The sequence below is a fragment of the Strix uralensis genome, chromosome 22, assembly GCF_047716275.1.
Source record: "Strix uralensis isolate ZFMK-TIS-50842 chromosome 22, bStrUra1, whole genome shotgun sequence".
Taxonomy (NCBI): Eukaryota; Metazoa; Chordata; class Aves; order Strigiformes; family Strigidae; genus Strix; species Strix uralensis.
The window spans coordinates 11370776-11390094 of NC_133993.1; the positions used below are offsets into that span (position 1 = coordinate 11370776).

The 19319-nt window shown below is 66.7% G+C and overlaps 2 protein-coding genes across 3 annotated transcripts in view; both read right to left on the bottom strand.

Annotated features, from left to right (window-relative positions):
- Positions 1-186: 186 nt before the first annotated feature.
- Positions 187-16782, bottom strand: STAT3 (signal transducer and activator of transcription 3). 2 transcript variants are annotated; one of them, XM_074892455.1, is made up of 24 exons: positions 16681-16782; positions 9724-9870; positions 9006-9150; positions 8788-8886; positions 8292-8387; positions 8126-8207; positions 7646-7740; positions 7298-7449; positions 6697-6855; positions 6487-6579; positions 5792-5851; positions 5480-5509; positions 5264-5357; positions 5132-5179; positions 4837-4920; positions 4643-4741; positions 4337-4472; positions 4076-4128; positions 3893-3987; positions 3469-3608; positions 2927-3139; positions 2670-2712; positions 2229-2341; positions 187-2142 (listed from the first exon to the last, which is right to left on the bottom strand). In XM_074892455.1, exons 2-24 carry the CDS (start codon positions 9849-9851, stop codon positions 2087-2089), a joined length of 2313 nt encoding a protein of 770 aa, XP_074748556.1. In that variant the 5' UTR covers positions 9852-9870; positions 16681-16782; the 3' UTR covers positions 187-2086. The 2 variants fall into 2 exon arrangements, with proteins under 2 accessions (XP_074748556.1, XP_074748555.1); XM_074892454.1 differs by having other exon boundaries at positions 2924-3139.
- Positions 16783-17242: 460 nt separating this feature from the next.
- Positions 17243-19319, bottom strand: part of CAVIN1 (caveolae associated protein 1) — an 18724-nt gene continuing 16647 nt past the window's right edge. Inside the window, exon 2 of the mRNA XM_074891945.1 lies at positions 17243-19319. This exon is cut by the window's right edge and continues 304 nt beyond it. Within this exon, the coding sequence (XP_074748046.1) occupies positions 18958-19319 (362 nt within the window). The 3' untranslated portion in view covers positions 17243-18957.

Here is a 19319-nt window from a genome sequence, read left to right on the forward strand (position 1 = left end):
ACGCGTGCGGGGCAGCGGCGCAGCCCAGGTGCAGGCACCCCACGGGGGGGGGGGGACGGGGGGGTTCGCACCGAGCAAACCGCAGCCCCGGCTCAGGGCCGGCGTTTCGCTGACGGAGGCCCCAGTTCCCGGAGCGGGGCCAGGCGGGCGCTGCCTGCAGACAGCTGAACTCAGCCCCAGAGCGCCTCGCTTCAGAGCCTTTATTTTGGAGAAGGTTAAAGCCTGTAGATACAGCAATAAAATATACAAAAAAATAAAATTTTTTACAGTATTGAATGCTGCCCAGGGCTACAGCGACTGCAGCTGGAGGCAGCTACACAGGAGCGTGGGGCAAGCGGCCCTCGGCCCCTCTGAGCACCTCCCAGCTTCCAAGGGCATTCCTGCCCCCCCTCCTGCCCACAGCCAGCCAGGGGGGCTGGCCCAGACCCCACAGCCCCCCCCCTTCTCCTGGGGACCCGAGCCCCTGCCCAGGGGCTGCGACGGTGACAGTGCAGCCCAGGGCTGGGGGGACACCCCACGCTCGTTACCGGGCAGAACAGCCAGAGCCCCGTGCCGCGTCCAGCCTGCGCCCCAGCAGTCGCTGGTGCGGACGATGGAGGGTTTTTCCTCACCCAGGGCCAAACCAAGACCCGTCACAGACCTGCCAGGCCCGGGGCTGGTGCCCAGTGAGACGTTTCTTTGCTGGTGTTACCCACAGCCCCCGCACCCCGGGCCCGGCCGAGCACAGCACAACCCTCCTACCACAGACCCAGAAACACCAGATGCTGTTGCGGGGGGGGGGCAGCTCTCCCACTGCCTCTCCCTCCCCTTCCTTGCTTGTTGGTGTCTGCACGCCCACTGCAGGAAAAGGGCAGGAGGGCTCCCCCCTCTCGGAAAATACAGAACCACAACCAACCCCCCGGCAAGGAGACCTGCCCTCCGCAACACCCACAGCTCTGCCCAGCACCGGCCAACAGTGGATTCCTCTCCCTGCACCATCCTGCTCCCTCCAGCTCTGGCCACCTCCTGCCTTAACAGCGACAGTCAACCTCCAGCAGAACCACCCTGCCGAGGAGCTGCACACCCACTGCCTGGGCCATCACAAGCCACACCAGAGGGAAAGGGCCAGGCCAGACCCCCCACTGCAGGTCACGCTGGATCCAGCAGCCCCCCATCCTCCCCCCCACATCCAGCGGGCCCAAGCCTGCACAGCGAGGGCACCAGCCCGGCCCCAGGGCGAGCCACAGCTGGGGCAGCCTCTGGTTATAGCCAGGGCCCAAAACCGAGCCAAGGTGCAAGGGCCGCACGCTCACAAGCACGAGCTGGCGTTGGGACACATCACTGCCCTGCCCCAGGGCGGCCTTTGCACCGAGGGGAAGTCAGTGGTCCCAGCAGGAGCCCTGGGGCTGCTGGAGTCAGCCCCAGCTCTGTGCCCGCAGCAGGAAGTTGGTGGCAAGCGCAGGCGGCCACTGAAACTCCCAGCTCCCCGCAGAGCCCAGGCCGAGCCCAGGCCCAGCCCAGGCCCAGCCCAGCCCTCACGGGGCCGTCCACCTCCCAGCTCTGGCCATGAGCTGATCCCTGCGGCCAGAGGTGCAGAGAGGAGAGACCCCGTGAGCTCCGGGGGGGCTGCTGGGGCAGGAGCAGCGCAGACCCCCCTCGCCCAGCGCATCAGGTGGCCCGTGGAGGCCAGGGGTGGCCGATCCCCTCAGGCGCCCGGAGGATCGTCCCGGGCTTTGCGACTCTGGCAGTCAGGAAAGCAGCTTTCAACAGCGGGCAGCACGACCGGGCTGCAGAAGCGTTTGTAAAAACTGAGGCTGCAATCGGAGGCTAATAGGCACTTGAATGAGCAAAACAATAATAAAAAACTGTTATGGAAGGAAATAGAAAAAGGTTCATCCCCTCTCCCCCCGAGAGATGAACGGCACTGCCCTGGGGAGGGGGGTAGTCGTTTGGGTCAAACAAGGAATCGGTGGCGAGGAGCCCGGCCCCCAGCTCCTCCCGAGGAAGGGCCCCGCGCAGCCGTGGCCGAGCAGGGTGAGCCTGGGGGAGCTCCTCAGAGGCGGGGGAGCCCGAGTCCTGGGGGCCCCGCGAGCGCCGGCAGAGCACCTCACATCGGGGAAGAAGCACACTCCTGCGTCAGCTCCATGTCGAAGGTCAGCGACTCTGGGGGGAGACACAGCCGGAGGTCACAGGGCTCGTGCGTGGGCACAGCCGGGAGCCCCCGGGGTGTCGTGTCCCACCAGACTCACCAAACTGCCCCCCGGCATTGGCCTCCGCCCCCTCGCTGTTGTTGCCAAACTGCATGAGCGAGTCCAGGGTGCGCGGGGACATGGGCAGGTCGATGGTGTTGCTGAAGGAGGTGCTGTGCGAGGGAGGAAGGGAAAAGCACTGAGACCTCTGGAGTCAGGGCCTGGCCAGAGCTCCCACACCCCCTCCCTGCCCCGACGGGCCCCAGGGCACGGCCCTGCCAGCCCCAAGGCTCTGCAGAGGAAAGAGGCCCCGGGAGGGGAGGGACGGGCCCGCGAGCTGGAGCCTGGCTCAGCCCCCACGGGCTCCCCCTGCCCAGGCTGGGAGCCCCACGGCACCCAGGCAGAGTCCAGGTGGTGGTGGGAAGGAACCGCCCCCCACCTGAGGCGTGGCCAAGCACACGCCCCCACCCAGCACCCACAGACACCCCCAGGAACACTCACGGGGTGACACAGATGAACTTGGTCTTCAGATAGGGAGCGGCACCTGCGGAGCAGCGAGCAGCCTCGTCACCAGCCGCCGGAGGAAGAACCCTGCTCCCCCCAGCCCCTGCACAGCCCCCGCCGCCCGCAACCCACGGGGACCCCGCGCTGGTCCCACGCTGTGCCTGCGCCCCAGTGGCAGCTCTTCCAGCAGCGCCGTCCCCTGAGCCTCCCCGTGACACCGGAGTCGTGCTGGAGCGCAGAAAGTCAACGACTACCTGAGTCGGTGGCCTCGGAGTGCTCCTGGCTCTCGGAGCGGCAGTACTTCCCGAACGCCTCCTCCTTGGGGATGTCGGGGTACAGGTACACCAGGGGTGACACCAGGATGTTGGTGGCATCCATGATCTTGTAGCCCATGATGATCTCCGCGAAGGACATGTTGTTCAGCTGCTGCTTGGTGTAAGGCTCCACGGACTGGATCTGGGTCTTCCCTGTACAAGGAGACTTTTGGCACAGGGCAAGACACCCCCGGGCAAAGGCGGGGCCGTCCTCAACCACCCCAGGGACGAGATGGGCCGGGGCCGGGGCCGTGCTGGGCCTTGCGCGGCAGAACGGGACCTGCCCGGTGGTTCCAGTGCCCCACGGGCAGGGACAGGCAGGAGGCCGGGACCAGCAAAGGGCAGCCGGGCTCAAGGCGTTAAGCAAGGCAGAGGCCCCGTCAGGACAAGGACACAGAAGGGTCCGATCGGGGGCTCTGAGGCCCCAGGAACGGCGGCGGAGCGCAGCACCGCGCCCCAGGCAGCGAGGGAGAGCGACGTACCGCTGATGTCCTTCTCCACCCACGTGAAGGTGATGCCGCCCTCCTTGCTGCTCTCGCTGAACCGCAGCAGGAAGGTTCCCGGGGGCTTGGTGCTCAGGATGGCTCGCTCCCGCTCCTTGCTGATGAACCCCATGATGTACCTGGGCAGCGGGAAGTGAGGGGGGGTCAGGACACAGGGGCCGCTCTCCCAGGACACAAACACTGCCCGCTCTCTGCGCAGCAGCGGGACCTGGCCCGGCCACCGGCACAGCCACCGTCATTTTAAGGATTCCCAGGTTGTTTTCACTCCAAACCAGCCACCAGGGCCTGGACAGAAAAAGCATCCCAGGAGAGCCCCGCTGCACCTTGGCAAGGCACCCACCCCCTCAGGACAGGCCTCCTGGGACCCCTCCCAGGGCCCAGCCCAGCGCTGGCCCAGCCTCACCCTTCGTTCCACAGCGCCAGGATGTATTTTTTCACTAAGTCAATGATGTTGTCCAGCCAGACCCAGAAGGAGAAGCCTTTGCCAGCCATGTTCTCCTGAGGAAGAGGGCAGAGAGGCCGTGAGCATGGCTGGGAGGGAGGGAGCAGCCAAGGGAAGGCACTCGGTGAAGAGGGGGAGTTCTACCTTGCAGAACTTGGCCCAGGTGATCTGGCAGCCGGAGTAATTCACGCCTGGCCCTGGCAGAGAACAGGAGCACCAACATTTAGAGCTGTTCTTCCAAAGACACCATTTCCAGGGAGCAACCCAACATTTATAACATTTGGGAGAAAACCAAGCAACTGAAAGCGACAGCTCCCCTCCCAAACACCACGACAGTGCTCCTGCAGCGCACGCGCAGGCGGGGAGCCGACGGCAGGGACGGGCAGGACACCCCCGCCGCGTTACCTAGCAGTTTCTCTGCCAGCGTCGTCAGCTGCTCGATGCTGAGGCCGCGCTTCGTCGTGGAGGAGAACTGCCAGCTCAGCACCTCTGCCACCTGGTCCCAGGTCCCGATGGGGGGCTTGGTGAAGAAGTTCACGTTCTGCATGAGGGAAAACTGAGCCCTGAGCAGGACACGGCAACTGAAGCAGGGCCAGGTCCTGCCCCCAGGCCCCAGCTTCCCTCTCCCTGCCTGCAGCCTGCCTGCTGAGACCCCCGGGCCCCAAAGCCTGCGCTGCTGCTCTGCCAGCTGCCCCCGGCGCCAGGCCCTACCTTGGGGTTGTTGGTCAGCATGTTGTACCACAGGATGGACGCCCAGGCGTTGGGCATCTGGCAGATGTTGGAGATGACCACCACGGGCAGCGAGTGGGTCTGCAAAGACAGGATGTGACCATGGGCTGGGACATATCCCAGGGCTCCTCTGCACCCAGGCCCATGGCAGCGATGGGCAGGAACCCACAGCTCACCTCCAGGTCGATCTTCAGCCCCTGGTGATACACCTCTGTCTCGAAGGTGATGAGGTGCAGCTCCTCGGTGACGATCAGCGAGGCCTGGGGCAGAAGAGGACACTGTGAGCACGCAGGACACCTGCCCTTGGCCTGACACACGGCCGTTGGGCCCAGCGCCGCTGTCAAGGGGCCAGAGGGTGCCTGCAGACACCCCATCTTGGGGCAGGGCTCCCGCTGGCCCTCGGGGCTCGGCTGCTCGACAGGGAGCGAGGTGGGGAGCAGAGCTGCTGGCAAAGGGCCCCCCAGCACTTACGTCGCAGTTGGCTCTGCCTCCGTTACCGCATCGCTGCTCCCGCAGGGTCTGCGGAGAGAAGGAGGCGGCTGGAGGAACACTGCGATGGCACACGGCCTTAACGGGAGCAGCCCAGGGGCTCCAGGTACCTACCAGGTGCTTGAACTCCGCTGAGAGGCTGCCGTTGTTCGACTCCTCCATGTTCATGACCTTGGTGTTTGTCCCCAGGATGTTAAACTTCCGGGACCTTGAAAGAGGAAAGGCAGAGAATGGCTGACAGGGCCCTCCCGGACAAACGTGCGGTAGGAGGTTTGCCAGGATTAAAAGCAGAAGCAAGGAAAAACCAAAACAACCAAATGTCGCACTTACCCCCGCAGTGCTGCAACATCCCCGGAGTCCCTAGGAAAGGGGAGACACCCTGTCACGGCCACGGCCGCCTGACCCTGGTGCAGACAAGCTGGTGCGTGGGGCTGGCTGCATCACATCAAGTCCCACGGGCCCCCCAGGCTGTCCTCCCCCACCATGGGAATGAACCCTTGGCACCCAGCATCACCCTGCGCCCTCCCCTTCTGCTGGGGGTCACGCCGGCCCCGGGTGCAGGGATGAGCCCGACCCGACGGCAGCAGGAGCAGGTCCCACTCCAGTAACCCAGCGCCGCCAGGATCAGGGCGCAGGACTCACTTGTCAATGCAGACTTTAATTTTCAGCTGATAGTTCAGCTCTGGAAACTTGACCAACAACCTGCAAAGAGTCAGCAGACGCAGAGTGTGAGCGCGACACGGCCTGTGGCACAGCCCGCGGAGCAGCCGGACGGGCAGCACCACAGCTCGTGGGGACGCAGCGTCCCCCGCTCCTCTGGCAGCCCTGAGCCCGTTGGTGCTGGCTGCGCCACGCCGGCCCCGACCCTCCCACCGCGGCGCTGCCGACGCTCCCGCAGGGCTGGTTTCAGCCACTGGCTGCCCGCACCAGGCAGACACCCACCCTGAACGTGCCCCCCCCCCCACTGCTCCGTGGCCAGACGCTGCCACAAGCCAAGGGGCAACGGGAGCACAGCGGGAGGCAGCGCAGAAGCTCCCGGCAGAGGCCGGTGGGAACGCGGGGCAGCCGGGAGGCAGCTGGCCAGGGACGTGCCGACGCTTCCTGCCGCCCGCCCCCACAGCGGGATTTACCAGAACCCCGGGGCTGCCTCCGGGAACGCGGCAGAGCCCCAGCCAGCAGCCGCCATCCCTGCCCTGAGTCAGACGGGCGGCTCTCCAGCAGCGCCATCGCTCCCTCCCAGCACCAGCGCTCCCCGGGCAAGCCAGAGGCTGGATCGGCCCCGGCCCCTCCCTCGGCTCCCCCCGCTCGCGGCGCGATCGCGGGGGCCAGCGACCCACCTGACTTTGGTGGTGAACTGCACGCCGGTTTTGATGACGAGGGGCCGGTCGGGGTGCATGGGCATGCAGGGCTGCCTCTCCACGACGAAAGCGCTGTGGGGCGAAGGCGCGAGAGCCACGCTCAGCCTCCAGGCCAGGCCCGGCCCGCTCAGGACCCCCCGACACCCATGACCAGGGCACGGCCCGCAGCCCCCACCCAGCCCTCGGCACCTCTTCATCAGGTTCCTGAACAGCTCCACAATCCGCTCCTCCAGCATGGGCCGGTGCTGGACGATCGGGTCGCCCTTGTAGGACACTTTCTGCTGCAGTTCCTCCAACTTCTTGATCTGCTGCCGGGTCTGCAGCTGTGACTCGGCGAGAGAGGTGATCCTGGGGGACAGGGAGAGCCCGGGGTAGCGCTGGCCCGAGCCCCGTGCGGCCCCCGCCCGCAGCACCCTCCTCCTCCCTCGATTGTCCCAAACCAGCCCAGAACAGAACAGAACGTGTCTGTGGCTCCCGGCCCAGGGCGTTTTTCTAGGCCGTGCATTACAAAAGAAACACACCGGCGCCCAAGTTCTGCAGAGACACACCAGGAACAGGAACTTCTCACAGCAGCCTCAAAATCCCCGGGGCCTGGGGCTAAACCATTCCAGCACTAGTGCCCACTGGGGAGGATCAGCCTGACGAGTGGATTACATTTATGCTACATTTACGCTCGCAGGCATCAAAAGCCACTTTGCAGGGATGTTTCCAGAAGCAAAGAGCTCATTTCCACTGCAGGTGTCTGAAAGCCACCTCTGCCGTGGCTGATCCCACCCCAGCCAGCTCCTACCAGTTCTCGAGCCGGTCTAAGCAGATATTTGGGGGGCCGCCAATGCAGGCGATCTGCTGCCGTCTCTTCCAGTCTGCCAGCTCCTCATCCGCCAGCATCTTCTGCACATACTCCATGGCTGACAACAGTCCAGCCAGCTCGCTCACAATCCCCTGTCAGAAAAGAAAGCAGAACCTTCAACACCCTCCGTCTCCCTCGAGATCTGCAAGTTTCGTATTCACAAACAGGAAAGAAGTGGCCCAGGCCCGTTCCCAGGCTGCTCTGGCCATAAGGCAGCACAGAGCTCACAGCCCAGGAAACGGGCAGCGCCGTAGCCCGGGGGCACCCCAGCGCAGCTGCACAACGTACCCTCCGCATTTGGTCCAGCGCCGTGAGCATCTGTTCCAGCTGCTGCATCTTCTGCCGGGTCACGGACTGATTGTTCCCGTTCAGATCCTGCATGTCTGTGCAGAGGTGAGAGCGCTTCAGCCGCGCACACGGGCTCCTCCCACACAAACAAAAGACTTCCACGCCACGGAGCGGGCGCCCTGGGCAGCCTTCAGCAGCTCAGCAGGGATCTGCCCAGCCCCTGAGCACCTTGCTGCCCTTCCCGCTATCACCTCCCCACGCCGTTTCTTTACTGGCAGGCAGAGCTCTGGTTCAGCTCCCCCGGAGGCAGCGTCAGGGGCAGAAACAAAAGAAAAGGTTTCTCCAAGTGCCAGGCAAACACCCTGAGCCCAAGCCACCCTTCTGGGAGAAGCGGCACCTGGAGGGCTGGAACACGCCCTCCAGCAAGTTTCCTTGCAGGAACACACTTTGGTTTGCCAGGTGCTAATGAGCTTCCATTACCTCCTTGGCTTTTCAAAGTCTTGTAGTTAAAATCAAAGTCATCCTGGAGATTCTCCACCACTTTCATCTTCTGCTCCAGATCCTGCGAGGCAAGAGATACAGATTTATTCAAAGCACTAAGTCACCGAGGTGGGGAAAGGAGGAGGTGCCAAGGGAGCACACGTACCTGCACCCTCTTCCTCACGTCCTGCAGATGCTGCTCCAGCATCTGCTGCTTTTCCGTCACTACGGCTGCTGTCGGATGCGTTGCCTGTCCCCCTTGCTGCAGAGGGGACACGGAGGGTGTCAGAGCAGGGCCATGACCCAGGGACACTCCCCTGCCAGCCTGAGGTTTGGCAGGAAGGGTCTTCACCCCCCTCACTAACAAAAGCCAGAGCAGCCGCTGCTCGCTGGCAGCACTAGCCCGGGGGCTGCACGGCGAGGCGCGGGGCTCGCCCCACACCAGTGGTGAGAGGGGAGCGGGACGCACGCGGCCAACGGCCGCCCCGGCACAAAGCGCCCGGGCTGCATCCTGGCGGGAAGCAGAAGTTATCAGCCCCCGCAGCCGGGCGTCCCCCAGCACAGCGCAGCTATCGTCACCGCAGGAAGCGAGTGGGGAGCTTCGGCCTGCGGCTCCAGCCCCGGGTGGTGGGACGGGGGCCCAGGACAGCCGAGCCACTGACCTGGGCTGCGGTGGCAGCCGTCTGGAGCAGCCGGGACTCCTCCCACAGGCAGCGAGCCACGATGCGTGCTATTTCCATCGGCTTCTCCAGGTATCTGCTCTGTAAAAGGTTCAAACCCCGGGGTTAGCAGGCACAGCCTAACTCCTGGGATCACCCTTCAGTGCTGCCGAGGAAGCGTCGCGCTCCCACAGGCTCCCCCCGTGCCTCCCCCCGCTCACCTGCAGGAACTGCTTGATGCGCCGCAGGTTGTGCTGGTACAGGACGTTGGACTCCTGCAGGAACCGGCTGTACTGCTGGTCGATCTCCCCGAGCAGGTTGTGGAACACCAGCGTGGCGTGCGACTCCTTGCTGGCAGCGTACGCCCTGCGTGGGGGGGGGCAGAGGCCTGGGCACCCGGCACAGGGAACAGGGCAAGGCAGCGCGAAAGGCAGCGCTGCAGGCAGGGCGGCTCTGCCCACGCCCACCGTCCCCCGTGCAATGTCACTCCCCTGCCACCTTCCTAAGCTGCACCAGAGCAGGCCTGACTGGCTTCACGCCAATAAACCGAGCCTTTGGGTTGTGCCCGCAAGGGCGACAGGGAGGTTTTGGACTCGGGCTTAAACTCTGGCCTTAAGCCAGGCAGACAGCGCACGCGAGCGCCTCACCAGTCCCACGTGCTCTCTGGGCAGGATCCTGGGATCAGTCTCTGTGTCAACCTCATCCACAGCAGAGCCTGGACGGGGACGCCTCTGCTTTGGAGCTCCCCCTCCCCTGGTCCGGGGTCTGACACCGTGTGCGCCGAGTCCCGCTCCCCCTCGGGGAGGGAGACCAGTCCCACCAGTCAAGAGCCCAGGGAACGCAGCAGAGCTCCTGCAGACCACCCCCATCCTGGCTGCTGCCACCCGACGGTGGGTGTCCCGAGCAAAGTCCCCAGGTCGGTGTTTCGCAAGGCCTTACCAGTCCTGGCTCTCGATCCACGGAGCCAGGAACTGCCGCAGCTCCATGGGAAAGCTGTCGCTGTAGAGCTGGTGGAGCTGCTCCAGGTACCGCGTGTCGAGCTGCTGCAGCTGGTTCCACTGCGCCATCCTGGCCAGCTCCGGGGACCTGGGGGACACATACACGTGCTGCTCGGAGCTGGCGCCCGGGACCCCCCAGGCTCCCTCCCGCCAGCCGGTCGGCAGGGCCCAGCCACGACCGCTGCTCCCTTCTGGGGAGGGCTGAGGGGCCAGAACCGGAGACAGCTGGGGCACGGCGAGCCCAGGGCACACAGCTCGGTGGGGGCTGGCGCGGGCAAGGGCTGGGCAGTGCCCGTCCCTCTGAGGGCAGCACAGGGCCAGGGCAGCGGCTGCGGGCACAGCTCTGGGCCCATGACACCGCAGAGCTCCGACACGCCCTGAGGGGTGAGCCCAGGCCCGGTGTCCCTGCGGAGCTGATCCCGTGTCCAGGAGCTGGTTCCTTTTCAGCAAAACCCACCCTGGGCCGGCAGCCAGGGGACCAGCTCAAGGAGCCTTGGGACCAGCACCGGTTTGTGCCTCCAGGCTGGGCTCTGGCAAGGGCAGGTGCCACTGCCATCACCCCAGGGCAGACCTGGGTCAAGGGAAGGCGGAACCACAGACCGAAACCGCATCGTTAGTGCGGGACTAACGTCACGCACGCCCGGGGGAGGAGAGGGAAGGAACCAGCCTGGCTGCGAGGGGAAAAGCCCTTTCCACACCCACTGACATCTGCGCCCCGGCAGCGCAGGACGCAGCCGCGCAGCCTCGCCTGTCCGCAGGGTGAGCGGCAAAGCAGCCAGAGAACCAAAAAGCGAGGGCCCAGCAGCACCGCTCCCTCCCGGGAGGTAACTCGAAATCCAGCCGAAGGCGAGCGCGAAAAGCAGCTTCAGCCCCAGCCCAGCCTGCCCCTGCCCTGCCTGGGCGAGCTTCCCCAGGAGGGTGGCAGCAGAAAGGTTTCACTCCAGCTGTCCCAGCTGCGAGGCTGAATAAAGGCCAGATTCTGACTCATTCTCTTTTCACCACGTCATGGAATTAATCTAAAACATCTGAGATCAGAAGAGCAGAGCTGGCGCTGGCAGTCGGTAGCCATTTGCACGGTAACTCCTGAGCGCAGCAGGCAGGCCGAGCTCAGCTGAGCCTCGCCCAGCCCTGCGGCTCTCCCAGCCCACACAGCCCGAGGGCTCGGGGAGGCTCAACCCCAGCAGGTCGGTTCAGACGCAGCCGCTCTCACACACCCAGACGGGCAGGAGGGAGGGCAGGGAGCCTCGCTTCGCCCTGCTCCTCACCGCAGGGTCAGACCGGGGTTACAAGTTACGCCGCAGGCAGCTCCTACCACCACCCAGCCCCGCGGAGCTGCGCAGGAGCTCCCCGAGCGCAGGGGACACGGCTTTGGGCTCGGCTCAGGAGTTCAGCTGCCGTCTGCCCGGCTGCAGCCCGGCGAGCGCTGAGCTTCCCCGCAGGAGAGCTCCCAAGCGCCAGCCTTCGGCCAAACGTTCTCCATAGAGAGGCACCGTTTCCCAAAGCTTTCCTACCTTCGTGCCACGGGGGGAAAGGGGGGTCTCGGGCACGTAGGTCACCAAGCAACAGGTACAAGGCTTTAGTCTGGGGCCAAAGCCTTCCAGGCGCCTGCAGCCTGGCTCTGCTCCGGGAGGCAGGGAAGGAGCTGCAGCGCTTACAGTCAGCGCAGAAGGCGGAGACTGCCAGGAAACAACAGAAACAAGGAAGGAGCAATTTTCGAGTTAGCAACTTGTGTATCGATGGAAATCAAACTAACGCTAACGAGGGGACGGCGGGGAGCGGGGCGCAGAGCCGGCCTGACACCGACAGAAAGGCACTTCCCTGCTGTTTGCTCTTCCCAAAGGTCACCGCAGCGAGCGACGTGCCGGCCGGGCCAGCAGCCAGGCCAGCGGCCCAGCCAGGGCCACAGGAGCAGGGCACAGGCGTGGGGGCCAGCACCGGCCACAAGTCCCAGGCTGGCCCAGGGCTCGGCGTGAGTCAGGGCACCGCGCCCCATCACACAGGAAATCCCAGCACCAGGAGGTGCGAGGGGCTCAGCGAGGAGGCGGGGGAAGGAAGGCTGCGCTGCCCCTCCAGACGGGATCTATCCCCCTGCGGCAGACCAGGCGGCTCGGCCCTGGGCCCCAGGACAGGCTGGAAGCAGGCGAAGACTCGATGGCCAGGCCAGAGCGAGCGCGGTGGCTGCGCACGGGAGCCAGGCAGGCTTTCGTTAGCCAGGACGGGTATTGGCGAGGCCGCGAGGGCAAGAGTCCCCTGGGTACACGGCAGCATCGGGCAGGAGTTCTGAACCTTGCCGGGAGCACAGAGCTGGTTCCAGCAGCACCAGAGGGCTCCACAGGCACCCTGCCACTGCCTGCAGCTGCCCACCCCCAGGCCCCCCCAGCTCCTCGAGGAGGGGCTATGCAGCACGGAGCTGGGTTTCACTGGCAGCTTCTCCACGGTGGGCCCGCGTATCCAATCGCTGCCACCTGACGCTTCCAGCATCACGGCACGTCGTGCTCTTCTGATCTTTGCTGCATGTGACACTCTCCCCATTTTCCTGGATGTTTTTTGTAAGAGGAGAGGAAAGGGGGAACGTCCTGTTGTGGACTGAGACACAGGGAGAGGACAGGCACTGGTGCTTGACGTGGAGTTAAAGAGTTTTTTAGAACTTCCCAGCATCGAACAGCCCTAAAGACAGGAGCAACATCCGCAGGACATTAACCTTGAACAGGAATCCTCTGGTGCAATCCTCAGAGAAGACCACGTGAAGCAAGCCTGTTTCCAGTGGAGCAATAGTGAGAGGGAGGAGAGACCCTGCCCCACGCGGAGCCTGTAAACAGCAGCTGCTCCTTCAGCCCTGGAGCAAGACCTGGCTTGATGCGACAGGGCCCAGAACTTTTGCTTTCTGCAACTGCAGATCGAGAAAGGCTGGGCCACGAGCCACAGCTCACGCTGCGTACTGGGCATCACATCAAAGCCCCCAGTTTGCAGTGGATTCAGCTCTTTGCCAGCCGCTTGTCCAGCTGCAGCAGCACATGGAGCACTCCCCCTTCTAACGTGGTGCTGCGGCTGCTACAACAGCGTGAACCGTACGGTGCTGCTCCTGGGGGAAAACCCCAACAAATCCATGGGCTGGGCAAGAGCTGAAACCCTACCAGAGTCCCCTGTCTGCCGGTGAGCTCGGCCACCCCACGTCCTCCTGCATCCCCGCGCACGGGGGTCTTGACCAGCGCGTCCGGAAGCGGCAGCCGCTGCCCCAGCCCCGAGCTGGGAGCCGAGGGCCGGTGCTGCTGCAGCACCACCCTCACGCGGGGGCCGGCCCCCCGGCAGCCCCCCGGCAGCGCCCGGTGCCGAGTGGCTCATGAACAGACTTGCCCCTGTCAGGCTGCAGCAGCTGAACCAGAAGCCACTTCACTGGCCCCTGGCCCAAGAAGAGCTTCCACAAGAAAGTCACAATCTGGGTCTTCCAGGGCGGTACCAGGCCCCCAAGCCGCAGAGCGCCGAAAGGCCAAAAGCAAAGCCCCAGGGCTGCGGCGTGGCACTTGGACGGGAACCAGCCACTTCTCGCTGCCACAAATAGCGTCAGGACGAGCCACCGTGGCAGCCCGGGCTCCTGCTCCAGCGCAGGATCCTCCCCGCCGCAGCGCATGCTCCGCAGCCGCAGGAAGCAGCGCCCCGCGCGGGCCCCAGCACCGCACACGTCGTACGATCCCTGAACTACGGAACTAGCGAGACAGGGGCTGCTGTGTCTCTCCCCACCAGCAGCATCTCCTCGCCAGGCGAGCGGCCGAGGGAGCAAAGGAGCCGCCGCAGAGCACACGCAGGGGACAGAAGAACTAGGGCAGGCTCATCCCACGCGGGATGGCCGCTGCCTGCAGCCAGCCCGGGGCAGGACACGGCCGCTGCCCCCAGCTCTCACCTCGAGGGATCCCTCAGCAGTCGTGGCGGATCACGCTGAGTTTTTACAGTCCCCAGCTCAGCCAGAGCCTGACCCGGCAAACCCTCCCCAGGCAGGGGGCTGGGAAGAGCCTCGAGACAGGCTCTGCTGTAACATGGGCTCACGCCAACGGCGACAGCTCGGCGACAGCGGGTGACAGGAGGGCACGCGGCCAGGGAGGGGACCCTGTGACAGCGGCTGCCCAGCCCACTGTCGAGTCAGGGGAGGATGTGGGACGGCAGGACGGGCTGGGAGCAGGAAGCGGTCAGGACGCAGCCAACAGCCTCCTCTCGCTCCCAGGGGGCTGAGAGGAGACGCTGTCACCGAGCTGCAGCTCCTCCAGCACCAGCAGAAAGCAGCCAGGCAGCCCGAGGCGCCGACCGTGGCGCAGGGAAAGGCTCCGTGATGCTCCTCACTGTCAGTCACCAGTGTTAGGGAAGCTCTGGTGCCATCAGCCCCAAAACTCCACGCAGGAGCCTCTCCCCAGCCAGCCCCCGGGAAGCCTCCCTTGACGGGGTTTACAGATCTGAGGGCTGAACCTTTCCGATTCCGCCAGGCTCGCCCGTCTCTGCGGTTTGCCTCTCCTCCCGTCTCTGGAACGGAGCCAGGGAGCAACCAACATGGCCCAGGCCAAGCACAGCATGATGCAAGCCCAGGGGTAAACACGGTGTCCAGAGCTCAGAGTGAAGGTGCTAAAAGTAGCTCGAGCACTAAAGTTCATCTTTCTTTAGCTCCCCTGCGAGGGCAGGGCACGAGCGCTGGGCCCGTGGCACTGGCAGCTTGGGACAGCTCTGCACGCTCCAGCAGCCTCGTTCAAAACAGGCTGCAGCCCTGGGAGCAACCCCACAGCGGCTCCCATCTGCCTTCCCGCTTCTGGGACACACCTGGAACACCCCCCGCCTGCACCCCCACAACGAGCAACGACCTCCACAAGCACCCCGGCTCACCAGAGAGGGCCGGGAAAGGACGGCAGCACTCCTCGTCCCGCAGTGCCACGAGCAGGGGGACGCTCAGTCACCCCCAGCGCTGCCAGGTCACCGTAACGGCCGTCACCGCAGCAGCGCCGCGACAGGCACCACCGACAACGCTTCACCCGAGCCCCCCCTCTCCAACAACAGCGCCTCGCTGCCCCCGCTTCCACGCAACCATCCACAGGCTGATGAAAAACTGTTCTTCTCCAACAAAGCGGCTAATTACTCCAGGCAAACACAAGAGCAAGTTTTGAAAAGGCTATTAGGAGAACTTGGCTCCGCTCCTCTGGAGCGCTTTCAAAGCCAGCCCGGGAGGTGGAAAAATCGGAGCAGCGACACAGAGATCTGTGAAAGGAGAAGAGGGTGACGGCGCAGGGCAGAGGGAGGCTCTGGGTGACCTCACAGCCACAGCACCGCGTCCCCTGACCAACCCACAGGCCGCAGCTGCCTGTTCCTCATCGCAGCTCAGCAGCTCTCCAGGGTCCACCCCAACATGTAACTCCTGCTGCAGGAGCAGCAAGTGACACTGTGACACCGTCCCCATGCCCCGGCGCAGAGGATGCCCAGCCACACGCCCCACCGGTCCTCCGCCACCACTCCAGCGCCTCCGACAGATCCACAGCAGAAGAGGCTGCACCGAGGCGTGACGGGACCTCGAGGGTGGGAACAGGGTCAACAGTCCCGACACACACACACAGGCCGGGCCAGCGCCCTGCGGATCAGGAGGGACCTTCTCTGGAGCCCACCCGCCCCGCTCCGCCCGCACGGCGGCTCCGGCTGTGCCCCTCCGAGAGGCGCGCGGGGTGCGCGCAGGCAGCCCGTGGCACAGCCCCGGGCAGAGCGGCGGGCAGCCGACGGGCAGAGCGGGGCCCGGCAGCAGGCAGGAGCGGCGGGCAGAGCTGTCAGTCCCCGCAGAGCGCCCGGGCAGCCCAGCCGCGCGGCTCAAGCGTTCACCCAAGGGGCACCACACAACAGCTCTGCTCCGCACCCGCTCCTCGGCCACCCCGCGTGGCACCCGCCGCCGGGGATCCCACCAAAGCCTGGCCTGGGCGAGACACTGCCCAGCAGGGCTGGGGGAAGCCGCAGCCCTGAGCTCTGAGCCTCACCCTGCCCAGGGCAGGACCCTCCGTTAGTCCTTCCCTGACCAGCCAGTTCATGAGCGTGAGAATTCCAGCGCCAGGCCGGGCCGCACCTGTCCTACACCCTGGCTCAGGCAATCCCGAGTCTGCGCCCAAGGGCCGCCCTACAGCGAGACCCCCAAAGCGCACGGGCTGCGCCAGAGCCCCCCGCCCCGCTGAGCCCCCGCCGGGCCCCGCCGAGCCGACGCTTCTCCCCTCTCCGAGAAGCCCGTTCAGGCTTTGGCCCCGCTGTGGCTCCGCGCGGTGTAAACGCGCTTCACCGACAGACCCGGCTCCGCGCCGGTGCCTGGGGACACGGACCCGGCGTCCAGCGCCCGGAGCTCCGGGTCTGCCGGGGAAGGGCTCGCTCCGCGCTGCTGGGAACTGCGGGAAGGAAAGAAATCCCATTACTGCAGGGCCAGGGGATTAGGTTAATTAATACCTCTCTAATTACCGCTCCCCGGGAGCGCGGGGGCTGCCCTCACCTGCTGCCGGGCACCCGCTCCCGGCGGCACGGAGCTCGGCCCCGCCGCCGGGACAGGCCGCAGCCCGGAGCGAGCCGCCGCCTCCCAGCAAAAGCGAAACCGCCGGCCCCGGCGGCAGCGCCGGGCCCCGCACCGCCGGGGGAGGCTCCGGGGAAAGGCCCCGGCCCCGGACACCCGACGGACCGGAGGCGCTGCGGGAGCGAGTCCCACCCCGGGCGGGGGCCGCGGCAGCCGCGCCCGCCCCCGCCCGCTCCCGGCCCAGCCCCAAGCCCGCTCCGGGGGACGCCGGCGTCCCCGGGGCCCTGACACCCGGCTCCCCGGTGCCAACCGGCCCCCGGGGCCCAGCACCAACGGGCGCGGGCACCCGGCACCGCCGCGGCCCGTCCCCGGCGCCCCGCGCGCGCTCACCGGCGGTCCCGGGCGGGGCGGGGCGGCGGCTCCCGGTGCCGGCGACGATCGCGTCCGGACCCTGCCCGAGTGACGAGAAACCTGCTGCCCGCCCGGCCCCGCCCCCCGTTGCGTCACGCCCGGCGCGGCCAATGGCGACGCGGCGTTGCCGCCGCCCCGCGAGGGACGGGCCCTGGCGGCCAATCGGCGCGGCCTGCGCGCGGCTCGCGGCGGCGGGGGGGCTGCCCCAGCCCGTCTGTTCCCGGACGGCGCCGCCTCCCGCCGCGGGGCGGCGCTGGGGAGGGGGCGGGGCGGGGCGGCGCGGCGGGGGGGGCGGCGGCTGCCGGGAACGGCCGTGCGGGAAACCCGGCTGAGTTCCGGGCAGCGCCGTGACGTCACCGCGCGGCCGCGGCCGCCGCCACCGCGTCTTAAAGGGGCAGCGCCGCCCCCGGCGGGCCCCGAGCTCGGCAGCGCCCCCGCGTGGGGCGGCGGGACCCGGCCCCGCGTGTCCGTGTCTATGTGTGGGGGTCTCCCCTGGGCCACCCCGCGGCCCGGCCGGCGCCATGGACAGGCCGCACGCTGGTGGTTTAGAAAAGAGACTTTATTAGTTGCGCTGCGCGGCGGGCGGGGCGCGGCCGCGGGGACAAAACCGCCCGTGGGCCCGCGGGAGGCTCCGGGGAGGCGGGCGGGGACCCCGCGCTGGGCTGCGGGCGGGGCGCGGGCAGGGCCTCGCGGGAGCCCCGCGGCCGACACACGGACCGGCACCTCCCGGGCACCGACACGGGCCCCGGCGGTGCAGGCACCGGGACGGACCCCCGGGGCCGCGGCCAGGCCAAAGCGAGTTTATACACCGGGGTGGGTGTGCAGCAGCAGCCGCTCCCTGCCGGGGGGCAGCGGCCGCGCCCCGCCCGCAGACGGGGTGAGCGGTGCCGGGACCCCCCGCGCTGCCCGCCGGGCTCGGCCGCCCCGGGCCCAGCCCCCGCCGCCCGCTGGGTCCGGCCTCGCCGCCGGCTCCTGCGGGGCCCGGTCGTGCCGCGGGGCAGCCCCGGGCCGAGCCGGGCGGTGCCTCGAGCTGCGCCGCCGCGGGGTCGGGGGTGAAGCTGCAGAAAGCGGGAAACGGGGAGGAAAGCGCGGGAGGGGGGTGCGAGCCTGAGCCGTGCCGGGACCCCTGGAGAAAGAGGATGCTCAGAAATACTCAAGGTCCGGTGCTGGACCGGTGTCAAGGCTGCGCTCGGAGCGTCGAGAGCCCCCGGGGCATCAGCACGTCCCGTGTCCCTCCGGGACAAGCTGCGGCCGGTGGCGGCTGCTCCGGCACCGCTGTGGGCACGTCCCCCCTCCCCGGGCAGCCAGCGTGCGCCTCGCGGCCGGCTGCTGCCGCCCCTGCGGGTGCAGAGGGTCGGATCCAGCACCCCACCTCCACCGCGCTCCCTGCCCCGGCGAGGACTCGCCCACGGCCACTGGGCCTCTGGCAGCCGGGTCCGTAGCCTGGGCAGGGCCGCGGGTGGCCCACGCTGCTCCTGCCGCGGCCCCGGGGCTGCCGCAGCGACGGCCCCAGCGCGGCGGGGAGGAGCAGCGGGTCCCGGCTGTGCCACCTGCGCACCGGCACCCGCGGCAGCGCCGGCAGCCGGGCGGCTTTGTGGCGAAGCCATCCTGGGCACCGCCGGTCCGCCAGCCCCCGGGAGGGCAGAGGGGAGCCGGCCCGCCTGCGTGCCACGCGCCTGGCTCAGCTTCGCCCCTTCTCAGCCCGGCAGCAGGACTGGCTCGGCTCTGCCCTCCCGCACGCGGGCTGCGGCACGGTTCCTCGCGGCCGGTTTGGGTGCTGGGAGTCTTCCTGCCCGCGGGCGTGGGGAGCCGGGGTGCCGTGAGCCGGCATGCTGCTTGGCAGGAAGCTTTCTTGACACCAGGTCTCTTTGCTTTCGGCGGACACTTGAGCTTTCCAGGTGTACAGCCGTTATCTTGGTTTTAGCACTCTCCAGCTGGGCCGGGTCCCCGTCGCTCAAAGCCCGTCTTCGGGTCTGGTGCTCGAAGGCTCTCACGCAGCCTGCAGCAGGAATGGTCTCCCAGGGTGATTTAACAGTGTAAGAAAAACAGTCCCGTGTTCCTAACGTTTCTGTGTGCTAAAACTAAAATATAAAATACACCTTGTCCAAGCAGGCAGGGGATTGGCGTCAGCTCTGCAGGGTAGTAAAGATGCATAGTGTACGCTTCCCCTGGGGCACCAGGGCGGAGAGAGATCTCGAAATGTGAATGATTACGTGTTCAGCCGTCGTCCGCAACCCTTCCGCGCTGCAGCCTGTCCTACTCGCTGTCGCTCTTGTCCACCAGTACCGCGTCCGACTCCTCCGTGATCTCCAGCAGCGTGTGCATCTCGGGGCTCTCCCCGCGCAGCAGATCCGAGTTTTCTCCCTCCTCTCCACCAACCTCCACCAGCTCCGTGGCTTTCACTTCCACCTCGCCCTCTCTTATTTTCTTGACATGGAAAGTGAAGGGTGGCACTTTGTAGACGGCTGTCTTGGACCTGGCATAGATGGTGTGGTCAGGGGTGAAAGACTTCCTCAGCTTGTCCCGAGAGGTCTTCATCTTCTCTCTCCTTTCGTTAGTCACAATCTTGGTGCCCAGTTTGTTCATCCTCTTCTCCAGGTTGTGGCGGGTCTTCTCCA

Coding starts and splice junctions, on each gene's coding strand:
- STAT3 (XM_074892454.1), bottom strand. CDS start 9,851: ATGGCGCAGTGGAACCAGCTGCAGCAGCTCGACACGCGGTACCTGGAG. Junction 8,208..8,291: donor ACGTGAGGAAGAGGGTGCAG/GTACGTGTGCTC, acceptor CTTGCCTCGCAG/GATCTGGAGCAGAAGATGAA. Junction 4,473..4,642: donor TGCTGACCAACAACCCCAAG/GTAGGGCCTGGC, acceptor TCCCTCATGCAG/AACGTGAACTTCTTCACCAA.